Here is a 13377-nt window from a genome sequence, read left to right on the forward strand (position 1 = left end):
CTTCTGATGCTTAAGAATGAAATTTGGTGGTATTTCCTTTTCAGCTGTAAATGATCTTTGCTCTAAGGTACAAAAGGATGCATCCCAGCAATGAAACAGCATTCTAATTGGAAAGTACAGTTCTGCAGTCTTTATGGAAGCAAAATGCTAATGCTTATTTCAATGTGTAGTTGAAACAGGTGGAAATTCTGCCACATTAAGAAGTCTGGACTCAGTCCCAAAACTATTCACACAAAACATTGCTTTTTTTTTTTTTTTTTTTTTTTTTTTTTTACCCTGCCTTTATTAACTAGACTTACTTCACCAGAGTTCTCAGGCTGCAGAGTTGATTCAGTTAAACACTGCCCTCTCCTGGAACCTATTGGCATTTTTCTGTCTCTTGCAATAAAATTTGTTCAGACCTTTCCAGTCACTACACGTTCCATAGCATTTTTTTAAGGAACAATTTCTATTCAGTATTGGAAAATCAATGTTTTGTAGGGAGTGTAATGATCTGCACATCTACCCACAGGTCTCTAATATCATATGAAATGTGATCTTCCTGAATAGATAGTACATGAATTTGTGCCAACTTTCCAGAGATTTTTAAGTGTTTAATTTATAGAATAAGAAATTGTACCTTCTACAGAGTTTGTTGTGCTGCAGCGCATCTCTGGATCTTCCACTGGCTCAAGCTGGTTTGAATTGATACTCTATTAAACAAACAAACAAACAAAAAACTAAAAAAAAAAAAAAAACAAACCAGCGATGATGATAATAATTTTATTTCATGCCCTCAGCATTTATGTTAAAACTCAGAAACAAAATCAGAGGCTATCAATCAAATATAGTATAAGTAATACTACAATGACTGATAAGGGATTCCACAGGATACTTTATCAGTTTCCCTCTCTCAGGAGGAAGAGAAAATTTTGCTTACAGTATACAAGGGATCTAAAATGCCAGACATAACATTGGTAATGGAGGTACTGGAGCAGGTCCAGAGAAGGGCAACGAGGCTTGTGAGGGGCTTGGAAAATGAGCTCTATGAGGAGAGGAGGGAGCTGGGGCTGTTTAGTCTGGGGAAAAGGAGGCTGAGGGAAGACCTTATCGCTCTTGTCCCGTATCTGAAAGGTGCTTTCAGTGAGAGTGCAGCAAGTCTCTTCTCACTGGTAACAGGTGACAGGATGAGGGGAAATGTACTCAAGTTGTGCCAAGGTAAGTTTAGGTTGGATGTTAGGAAACACTTCTTTACAGAAAGGGTAGTTAAACACTGGAACAGGCTCCCAAGGGAGGTGGTTGAGTCACCATCCCTGGATGTGTTTAAGAGCTGTTGGGATGTGGTAATCAGAGATATGATCTAGCAGAGGGTTGTTAGAGTTAGGGTACAATGGTTAGGCTGCGGATGGACTTGATCTTTAAGGTCTTTTCCAACCTGGGTGATTCTATGATTCTATTATTCTGTGATTCCTCTAAACCTTGAGTGTTCCCTTCCACCTCACTGACAGATGCTGCTACCTTCATAGCATAGCCCAGAGGAGTTTGCTCACCATCTGAACCATTCACAGCCTTTCTCATCTTCAGAACATCCTTCTACTTATAGTCCAGCAGAGTCACAAAACTTTAGGGTTTAAACTTTTTTGACTTGCAAAGCCCCTGAGGGTTTCCAGTGTAGGCAAAACTCCTGCATGGGTAACTCACATTTACAATCAGCCGTGTCTGTTTTAAGTTTGTCATGCTATTTTAGACGCATAAGGAGCACTCAAGGGACCAGCAGGTATCTGCAGTCAGGAACTGAAAAGCATAAATGAGCAAGACTGCAGCTTTCTGGTGTGAAAATCTAGTACTCCATGACACCCTAACTGGCACAAGTTTCCTCTGTTTAGTCCATGCCTTTTTCTCAGCCAAATCTAAAATAACAATGTGAGCATTCATGCAGTCTTGAAATACAACAAAGTAGATAGATAGTCTTGGTTTGCTATAGGGAAGTTCAAAGACCCAGCAGAGCAATAAATTCTACCTCTACTTTGATGTGACCATTGGAGCTACTATGCTTCTTGAAGTTTCCCTTGTTCACCTTATGCTTTGGATCTGGCAAAGGGCTTCAAGTCCTTGCTTACAACCAATTAATTTTATTTTACTTTCCGTATGTAACACATAGACTAAACATGAGAGACTGCTCCACCACCACCCCCCTCCCACCCACCCACACACACACACATATCAAGATGACAGCTGGTCTAAAGAAAATTAGCCAACAATGTGATCTTCCTAGTTATTTTTGACTAATTTCTGATATATTAAAAACAGTGCAACACCAATGCTGGAACAAAATGGGGGCAGTCCTCACAAAGGAGGGTCCAGGCTGCTGCATGTGTAGGACCAAGCAAAATGAGAATGCACAACTGAAGGCTGTCAGGCTTGTTTCTGGAAGTACAGAATTTTGCAGCCTCTTAAGAGTTTTTGTCTCTGAGAGTGATGCAGACATCTCACACACCATACTTCCTTTTTCCATTTCCAGGAAGAACAAGGATTTGTAAGAAAATGCCAACAACATAAATAACAATGCATTCCTCAGTACAGCCTAGGTTTCACTATTGGGATTACCATTGTTTCCATGGGAAGGCCACACACAAATTGCAGGTGTTCTGCAAGCTACAAATACAAGTAACTGTTTGGGTGTTTTTTTATTGTATTGGAACAAATCAAACTCCTGGCAGTAAATATACAAGATCATACAGAAGATATACACGAGATTATATTTCATGTAATCTTTCAAGTCTCAATACAAAAAAAAAAAAAGGTAATGCACTACTATTTAAGAATTCATGTTTGTAACAAAATAAGAGCCAGAGCATTATAACTAAACTCCTCTACAGCAAAAGCACATAGTCTGTATTTTCTTGCTGTGTAAAATACACGAGGGTTGGTATCTGATATCCCAGATACTACACCAGCACAAAGAAGAATGAAACTAAATTAAATATTACAAAATACCAAGACAAATAGAATGGCAATATAATCAAAGAGATTCCAGGAGAAGATATTCACCAGAAAGTCTACAGTGAACCAGAAACAACTTGGGGTGTAAAGGAGGCTTTGATAAAGGTCTCCACATCTCTCATCCTTCACCTCCATACATACAAAGAGCTGTATTTACTCAAATAGAAGCCTACAACAGTAATCCTTCATTATGCTACCAGGAGTGAAACAAGCAGTTCAAACTAGGAGGCTGGTTCCTACCTCATGGAGCAGCAGCCTGTTCCAGAAGTGCTTCCTGAAGAGCCTCACATCTGACTCCAGTAAGTGCTTGGAAGTGTGGTCCAGTGTCAGTGTCAGAGCTGCTGACGAGCACACAAAGCACATGCAGGCCCCCTTGCTGATCTCCACTCTGACAACATCAGGCGAGAGGCTGCCCTGGAAACTGGAACCAAATGCTAGTTGAACCAGGGTAGATGCTCTTTCTGCAGGTAGGGTGAGCATACAAGCATGGGATCCCTTCTGCAGCACAGCCAGCCAGCATCCCAGCACGCCAGAGGCAGAAAACGTGACACATCCACTCGAAACACAGCTGGGCAAACAAATACCCACCAACAACTCCTTTCAGAACTAAAATGCAACTCAGTGTGGAAAAAATCCCTGTGACTTCCCTAGAAGTGCTTGTTAGTCACCAGTAAAAGAAGTCGGCAAGAATAAGCAGTGACAATACCTACCTCTCCTCATTGCTGTAAGTTAGCAGCAGTACCTCTTCCTGTTACTGTTGCCATATATAGTAGAAGGACATGACTGGCAGCTAGGTTTTGTTATCCCACCACCGACAAAAACACAAAGTGTCTCAAGGGAACACAGCATTGTTCGGATGTTACAAACAATTCCTAGCGAGACCTACTGCACCAGTGTGTTAAGTGTTTTAGGTTTTCTTTCAGACGAGTTGAAGTGTGCATGTGTGTAACTCCTGTATTAACTACACACTGTATGGAACTGGGGCTGAAAGAACCACATTAAAAAAACCAACAATATATACATGTACAGGCTATATGTATATTTACACACACACACATATATATACAACCTTGTTCTTGCCTTTTTCCCTGTATTTGCAAAGAAAATCAACATGGAGGAGGGCTTCTAGCAGTGAACATCTGGTGCTGTGAGACATGCACATCACACAGCTCTGCAGGTCTGTGCAGAGCAGATGGAACTTACCTGAAATCACTTGCCCTTTAGTCATCTGTCAGCCAGGCAGCCCTCTGGCAAAAGCAGTCATTGCTGCACCAGTGCACTTGCCATTGATTTTCCCTTGCTGCTTCCATCTCAAGACATACAGAGGTAACAAAGTCTTCCCAGAGTTTTGTAAAATTCACCTCTCTGTACCTTTAAGCATTTCTACACACATCTCAAGGTATGCCTTTACGTGTAAGCAGCAGGTCAGCAGTCAGCTGCAATAGCACTGAGAGAGGTATCTGATGGTCCTCTGTCACCTCATGCAGAGCAGGCTGGGCACAGCTCACATAGCCTGCAGGGCCCCCTCCTGTCATCAGCTATGCTCTAGTTATTAAGAAGTTAGAGCTCTACCAGTAAACTCCTCAAGAAGGCCAGTGGTATCCTGGGGTGCATTATAAAGAGAATTGCCAGCAGATCAAGGGAGGTGACCCTCCCCCTCTACTCTGCCTTGGTGAGGTCACATTTAGAATACCGTGTCCATTTCTGGGCTCCCTAGTTCACAGAAGACAGGGATCTCCTAGAAGGAGTCCAGCAGAGAGCCACAAAGATGATAAAGAGCCTAGAGTATCTCCCATATGAGAAAAGGATGAGTAACACAGGACTGCTCAGCCTGGGGAAAAGAAGACTGAGAGGGGGATCTGATTAAAATTTATAAATATCTAAAGGACAGTGGGAGGCAAGTGGATGAGGCCAGGCTCTTCTCAGAGGTGTGTAGCAATAGGACAAGGAGAAATGGCCTAAAACTTGAAAGTACACAATTCCATACACACATAAGGACACATCTTTATGGTAAGGTTGATGGAGTGCTGAAGCATGTTGTCCAGAGAGTCTGTGGAGTCTCCTTTCATGGAGATAGTCAAGACACATCTAGACTTGGTATGTGCAACCTATTATAGGGTGCCTTCTTCAGCAGGGGAGTTGGAATCTATGATCTCTTAAGGTCCCTTCCAACCCCTGTGATTCTATAAAATAGCAAATTGTTACATTCACTTTGAGAAGACTTCAATTAGTTTGGAGTGCCCATTTTTGCTCAGGGAAGTCTAATGGTGTTGCTCCATCCTCATTAGGTAGCGCTAATGCCAGTGTCCCTCCAGGCAGACCCACTAAGAACTCAGAAAGTTTAACCAAGCCCAATTTCATTGCAAGGTGGAGAAGAGTTTCTTTGTGTGTAGGCTCTGAAAAACACAATAAACAAATGAAACAATCACTACCAAACCAGCATTGTGTTGGCTAGGAAGCATCAAGTAAAATTTTTATTCTGAAGCAACAGCTCAGCTTGGGTTCAGACCTCTGAAAGTATTTAGGCCAAACCCATCTTTTAATGAAAATAACAGGGGTAGTTACTTAGCTGTGTCTGCAGAGTTAAACTTGGATATACAAATGCCACCTGAGACCAGGAGGTAAAGAAAACATTTTGAATTATACAACTTCAGTATTTCTCTTGTTCTTTGTATATAATATAGCATTCAGCAGTGTCCTCATACATACTACAGAAGATACAGTCAAAAGCAATATTAGTGTGCCATCAAATTTTCTTTGAATCAGTGTCTACGGGGTAAAGCTGTTATTCTGAACAGAGGTATTGTGAAGTTACATACAAATATAGTGGCTCATTGCTAATTCCCATTCAGTTTAAGTACTCACTAAAAGTATCACGAGCATTTCTTTTATACAATCATCAAAAGCAAGCTTGAGGAGTTCTCAAGAGGTCTCTAGTCCATTCCCTGCCCTAAAACAGGATCAGCTCAACCCACTCACCTCTGACAAATGTTTGTCTCATCTGTTCTAAAACCCTCCTGATGACAAGGGGATTTCATAACCTCTGTGAGCAAATCACACAAGGGCTAATTTACCCACACAATTACAAAGATATGAAATGTATAACCTAACTCGCTCTGCCTCAGGATAAGCCTGCTTCTTCTTGCCCCATCCGCTACGGGCACAAACCCCTGTTTTAGTCTGTGGCTTCCTTTTACATATCTGAAGGCTGCAGTCATATCAACTGAGACATTTCCTCTCCAGACAACAGGGGAACTGCTTTCCACAAAGCAGGGTCTTTGCAAACGTCCTCTCAGAGCTGGGATCTCATTAACCTCCTTGGAAAAAGCTGGCCTTATAGTAGTTATGTATGTTTTAAGTGAAATGGCATATAGTGGCATATATATGATGTATATTTCAAAGCTTTCAAGTAAGTGCTACGTTCTACTTCACTGAACCCAACTCAAGCATTTGCAGAACCACTTTGAATAGACAGGGATATATCTGTTCATACATTTGTGGATAAGACAACACTCAGTATGTTGCTGATTTAGACCCAGGTAATGAAAATCCTTAACACTGGGCTGAAATACATGATAGTTGTGATTTGCAGTAGCCACACTTTTTGTTATTTGCAGTAGCCACACTTTAAGATACATAAAGGAAATTTTCAGTATGTCAAATCCAGCCTCTTTTCCTTATATTGATGTAATTTTGTGCTAGCCCAGCCTTTCAAACCCTCTGACTTCTTTTCAATCCACTTGGTACGGTATGCAAAGCATTAATGGGGCTATGTTTTTAGGAAGGGAAACTAAGTGATGTGCCACAAGAAAGAAAAAGCAGGACAAAAGGGCTCCTCAAAAGAGCAGCAGCAGAGAACTCATCTATTTATCTTCTGTGCAGATGAGCTCAAGAAAGCCAGGACAACCTGGCATTAGAAACAATCTTCCCTCTCCTGTCTGATCTTGGGGAAAAGGTTTCTTGCTTCAGCACTGCTACTTAGTCAAGGCCAGTGATAGCATTCCCTTTGTGGCCTGCCCCTGGGCAGCAGACCATGGCTGCTGCAGATGTCCACTGCCAGCATAGACCCCAGGCTGTGCTGGGCTATGGGCCTTGGGCTAGGCCTTCAGTTCTAATGGTTGCAAGCATTAGCCAGCTGATGCTGACTGAGAATCCAGGATAAGATCTAGGACATATACACCTAAAAATGAATCACTTGATCCGGAAGGGTCTGGGTGATTCAACAAAGACACGTGAAGGGGGGGCTTCAGAGAGGATACTGATGTGACTCCAGATTTGAAGCCCAGCAGAGTGCTGCTGCCCATCAAGCGCCTTGGTCTGCCTGGATCTGGGACCTTCTTCTACAGAGGACCATCTAAATGAGCATGACTCAGGCTTCATAGAAAGATCTGTAGACTGTGGAAACAGTGATTGCAATAGCAGACCTCAGTAGTGCTTCCACCTTGGCAAGATGACATTTGGACCTACACCTTCACAATTCTTTAGATCACCTATCCAATGGGAGCCTGTCCACTATCTTACAGAGTAATTAAAAATTAGCAGGAGGAAATCCAAGGGGCTCGAGGCAGAAGACCAAGAAAGCAGCCTGACTCTAATAAAGAGCACAGCTGGAGTCAGGCACAAGCACACCCACACCTGGCATGCACACACCAAAGAGTTATGGTTTAGATGCACAGGAAATGTTGTGGTCTAATACACAGCCCCCAAGTAAATATTACACATTTCCAGGTTAAAATTTTCAGTAAAGTATGGGTTTTCAAAACTGCCCCCTTGCTCCTAAGCACTTAAGTTCTTCTGAAGTCCCATTTTAAACCTCTTTGTAGGTTCTTTGGATGTTTCTGATTAGACTGTTTTTTCTATATACACAATCATTGCATGCAAATATTTTAACATGTATTAAGCACACTAGGCATCTGTTCGTATACTAACCACAGCCCAACCCTCAGACTGAAAACATGGAAATAAAAGGGCAAACTACCGTGAAGTCCATTACATGAGTAAAACTTTGGTCTCAGGCTACTGAGTCTCAATGTATTTTATAATACTGTAAATAAGTACGGATAGACTGACAGTCAGATGGAATGAAGGAAGAGAAGGAAAGAAGGAGGGGAAAAAAGAAAGGAAGGAAGGAAAAATAAAACAACAACAAAACACAGGTAAAGTGTGGTAAGGGGTAAGGCAAGAGTAGGACTTTCCTGCTTGGCAAAAAAGGAGCCCTTAGGAAGAATTCCACCATTAGGAATAGCCACCTCTATGCTTTGACAATACAGTAAGGAAAGTTACACTTCTGGAGGCCAAATCATAAAAACAACATAGTTGGAGAAAGTCTGTCACAAAAGAATATAGATTTAGAAATAATTTAAATAATTGTTATTAATCTCTGTGGTTTTAAAATCTACAATAACATCATCTGTGGCCTCACCACAAACATTCTCTTAACTGATTTTTATCTGCCCTACCTAATAACCTATAAATGTAACATTAGTTTAAATTTTCTCATGGATAGATTAAAAGCATGTTGTATCACACCCAGCCTAGCAGTTCACATAATTGTTTCACTCTCATGCACGTAGCTGGAAACAGCACTTGGATCCCTCTGCTACCTACAACTCTGCTGTGCTTCTCTCACTACTCCCATCTAGCTTGTCTAGGAGCAAGAAGAACATTGATGATCTACATTGATTATTAATAGCTTTAGGATATCTAAATCTGAAATATAAATTTTAAAGTCTTCAAGACAAAGGTAAATTATTTCCTTAAATACAAGGAAAACATTTTTCACCACGAGGATGGCCAAACACTAGGACAGGCTGCCCAGAAGGGTTATAGACTCTCCATCTTTTGGAAGTGTTAAAAATATGACCCTGAGCAACCCAATCCTAATCTGATTCTAGCCATGACCAGAGGGTAGGAACAGATCACATCCAGTGATCCTTTGCATCCAAATTCTGCTGTTATTCTGTTCCATGATTCACAATATCAAGCAAGGAAAAGAAAGGGAGGGAGAGAAAGAAAAGACTTGATGATTGGTAATAATTTTTTTTAGCTGGATCAGACTAAAAAGTAAAGATTCTCCACTAAAAAAAAGAGTGAATTTGAAACAGCTTTTTTATTATAGTGTTTATGTTTTTAAAGAACAATTGCCAGTTTCTCTTACTCCTCTTAGTCTGGTTCATCAGTGTGAGGGAACAAATGGCATTTTCCCATATTTTTTCATTTTCATTTATGCTTCCCTTGAGGAAGATTCTAAACGTGGCAAAACAACCAAAGCAATAAAAAAACACCACATCAAGAAATAAAAAATAAAGATGTGGTGAAAAACAAGTAAAATAATTCACTGAACTGCATTCAGTGGTAGAAAAGGGAAGAAAACCAGCAAACAATGAAAACATAAGGCTTCTTCAATAAATTCATATTGAAATGGTTATACAGTACCATTTTCCATCAAGACACAAAACCAGCAATTAATAACCTTTGAAAGATGCATTGTTGGCTGATTCATACTGGGTTAGATACCACAAGGCAAGTGGTTCTGTAAAGGATATGCACTATCAGGACATTATTTTGCATCACATCCCAGATCTCTAGCCAAAACACTCTGAGTTAAACAGAGCTGAGCCAAACACAATCTGTTTTAAGCATTAAATAAATCCCTTTGTTCTGCCTTGAAGCTGAATCCCTTCCTATGTCCAAAACAATAAACCAAAAACAAATATTTCTCTTTGATAGAAATGACTAAGCCCTTTCTGGGCTATGAATCTCATTCACTTCCAGGATGGAGACTGAAAACTCAAGACTTGCGACTTGAAAAGCAGAGACATCAAAACCAGCTGACAAATTCCACTTTTTCCAGGCTTCATTCTTTTATGTATTACTCTTCATTTTTTTTCATTTTCCATAAGAGGTATGAGATTGTTTTTAAGAATGTGTTCAGCACACCCCGCTGCTGCACAAGCATATGCATGTACTTAACTTTGAGAACATTTCCATGAATGATGTCAGGGCTGAGGTGGCATCTCCCTTTCCACTATACAAATAACTGGAATATCACATTTTTCCTTGTCCTCCCCATTCCTCACATCATCATCTGCCCTCCATGTAGTACCTTCATCAATCAAATAGTTGAATTCAATGATCATCTGTGTAAGTCCCTCCTAGCTGAAATTATTCTCATCTACTCCAACATCCTTTGATCTACCTGAGACAAAGCCAGCTGGACAGGGCCCAAGATGCAGGTCACCACAGACAGTCATATCTTCTGACCTTGGTCTGGCTGAGCCAGACCAGCAGCCACCAAGATGGCACCACAGCTGGCATCAACTCTGCAGAGGGAGAAGAAGATATGGTTGAGGGTGGAGCCCCTAAACTGACTTTAGGGAGCCTTGTTCAGCTGTCCCATTACAGGAGGATCTCATCACCAGCCCCTCATGGTAAAGGCAGAGCATAATGCCATCACCTACACCTGCAGTTGAAGCTTCAATTTACTGCTTGAACAACTCTAGCAAAAATGATAACTACCAAAGGAAACAATTTCTGCTAGCAGAAGGATATCACCCTTCCATTTATAATGCAGCCAAATGCTCTCTTGGGATGCTGGCTTATGACGCCTGTCTACAAAGTGCTAACAGTATGCTCAGGAGCAAAGCAGTGCAATGCAGAGCATCACTGATGAGGTAGGGATCCACAGCAGCTCATTGCTCCAGCATCACCTGGTCTCCTGAAGCACACAGTGCCACGGAGGGGGTACAAAGCCCTCCTGAGCTCCACAACTGCCTTAACTGCGAAACTTCACATCGTTAATCTCCCAAGTACTCACTGTACTGTCACTCTACTTGTCACCATCTCCTTCATGTTGTCAGTCCTTACCCTGAAAAGTTCCTTCATGCTCCTCTCTGCAGACAGTACCACAGAGCAGGAGACAAGGATGATGTAGATTCCAGGAACCAGCAAGCTTCAGCATGCTTACCAGAATCCTGCCTCATGCCCACTTTCTTGGACAGCAGAAGAACTCCCTTTGCCCGCCAATGCCTGTGCTAACTTCCCCATACATCTGCCCCACACTGTTTCTAAAGGGGAAAACTGCTGTAGCGACTGTTTTTCTAACACTGAAAGCTGTCTGAGCAATACATAACATACATAAATACATATTCTGTCACGAATCTCACCAACCCAATAAATTTTTTCATCTTTTCCCAGTATCTTCCTACTGTCATGGAGGAAAATAGACACTTTGTGTCTCTCTTCCTTTACCCTTCCCCACCCCCCCCCCCCCGCAGGAAAATAAGAGTTGGAATACGCAGTCAATTGTGTTTTTGACAAAAAAGTATGACATGCAGTAGCCATGCAGCATAGCAAGACCATGTTTAGCAGCAAGCAGAAACAATAACAAGATTTACATAGAAAGAGGCTGGGAGAGGAAATTGAAAGTGCCAAAAATGCAACAGAAAAACAGAACAGCGTTCCCTAAAGGCAAACTGTGAAGCAGCAAGGTTGGATGCTTCAGGTCATTCTGTAAAGCTTATTCCTAAAAAATAATTACAGTTCATTTACAAAATAAAATGAAAATTGTTCATAAAAAAAAGGATTGAACATGTATAAACACTGCTTCCTTCCCTATAAGCCACTATTAACCTTCCTAATTCAGAGTGTAGTTTTATTGCTTCTGCTAAGCCTGAAACCTAAATGAGCACACTTCCTTGAGAAAATAACTTCAATAGTGACAAAGCTGGTAGTACGTTTGTGTTTAACTGCCCCCCCAGTTAGGTCACCCAGTCAACTGAACTTGGCCTCAGAGCAATGCCCTTCAAGCAAAGGGGAACTCTCAGCCACTACAGGTTCTGTGCCCCTGCACACCCACATCCCCAAAAAATAGTCAGGCGATAAAAGCCTGAGTGTACCAAGGACATAGAAGTTGCATAGAGGATGCTGCCCCAATGCCTGGTGCACCCTAGAGGCTGCCACTTCAGAAGAATGGCCCTAACCTGACCCTCCAAAGTTCACTCGAGCATTTTTTTCTCATCTCAGTGGAACACTCCATCTTATTCCTTTTTTCCTTCATAAATATTTAAAAAATTGGAAGATTCTCATTTTTTTACCATCTACAACAAGTTATTTGACTTAACACTGACTAGCTTCATAAATGGAGTAATCCAGTCTTCTGAAATAACCATTATGAAGGTGCCAATAGCAAATAGGCAGCTTTTCTCTCCCTCCCCTCTCCTCCCCCTCCCCAGAAGGTTCATGCTCTCTTGTTTCCTTTGTTGAACTCTAAATAATGTGGATAACAAGCCCTGACCTGTGCAATAGCACTGAATTCCTGAATTATTTGCGATACTTCCTAGACAATCCAGTCTCTCTTTATCCGGTCCTTTTTATGCCTTATAAAGGAAACAAAAACACGTCTTCCAAATACCGAAACTCTTATGAATAAATTATTCTTCCGTCTTTCCATCAACACATACATCTCTAAATCCTCATAAAAATGAAAGAGGTCCAGAAACACCAGATGGTGCAACAATTTCCTCAAACGGTGTGTCACTCTGAAGTAATTTTTGTAATAAAAATAGCTCAATAGCTTTGAAAACTGAAAGAATCAACAGCAATTTAGTCTCACAGGCATGAGATCTGAGCCAGTGATGGGCTGTACCACCCAAAATCTATCAGAATATCAACACTGCAAAGAATATCCAGATACTGTCAGGTGCCAAGACGTTATGGAACCTTTGGGGCAAGAAGTTGTAGGGGCACCTGCTACACTTCCAGCACGCACAGGGCTTGCTCTGCCACATGCAACCCACGGCTCTGGGATAGGGATAGTGATTGTGTGCAACATGAGTCAGTGCATCTAAGGCTCAGATTAAAGAGAATATGGCTATGAGAAGAAGTAAAAATTTGCTTTCAGAAAAGAAATCATTCAGAAGATGACAACAGGTTATACAAACTTTTTGAAGAAGACTAAAAAAGATGAACTCAATAACCAAACGCAAAAATAATATTATTATTTATTTAATATAATAATATTAACAATATGTAATAATGATTGTATTTAAAATAACAATTTGTAAAGATCTATGCAGAGATTTTTGAAGTGAAATGCTGAATCATAGTTACTACAGGTGAGATGTCCTCCTACCAAGCTGTCTGTTTACACTCTCTCACAGCATATTATTTCTGTACAGGGCTGTAACCAGATATTGGAGCTACCCAGGCCACTCTTTCAAAAGATGAACTTTAAGAACCCTGTGGTCATGTGGCCCAAAAGGCCAATAGTGAAGACCTATTTTCTCTGGGTCTGGAAGACTCTCCACCAGCTACCAGCATTACCACAGACACAGCAAACTCATCCCATTTTGTCCTGGTTCAGCCTCAGTCTTCTCTAAGGTACAATACCTACCA

At 41.2% G+C, this 13377-nt stretch overlaps 1 protein-coding gene across 5 annotated transcripts in view; it reads right to left on the bottom strand.

Moving 5' to 3' along the window:
- The window catches only part of ARHGEF28 (Rho guanine nucleotide exchange factor 28), a 76243-nt gene extending 72594 nt beyond the window's left edge, over positions 1-3649 (bottom strand). For 3 of the 5 annotated variants that reach the window (XM_015848870.2, XM_015848867.2, XM_015848866.2), the window contains exon 1: positions 620-699. In XM_015848870.2, the coding sequence (XP_015704356.1) occupies positions 620-650 (31 nt within the window). In that variant the 5' untranslated portion in view covers positions 651-699. Of the gene's footprint in view, positions 1-619; positions 700-3222 lie in introns of those variants that run through there. The other 2 variants (XM_032441321.1, XM_015848869.2) reach the window with 2 other exon arrangements.
- Positions 3650-13377: the final 9728 nt, after the last annotated feature.

Source organism: Coturnix japonica, chromosome Z (genome assembly GCF_001577835.2).
Source record: "Coturnix japonica isolate 7356 chromosome Z, Coturnix japonica 2.1, whole genome shotgun sequence".
Classification (NCBI taxonomy): domain Eukaryota; kingdom Metazoa; phylum Chordata; class Aves; order Galliformes; family Phasianidae; genus Coturnix; species Coturnix japonica.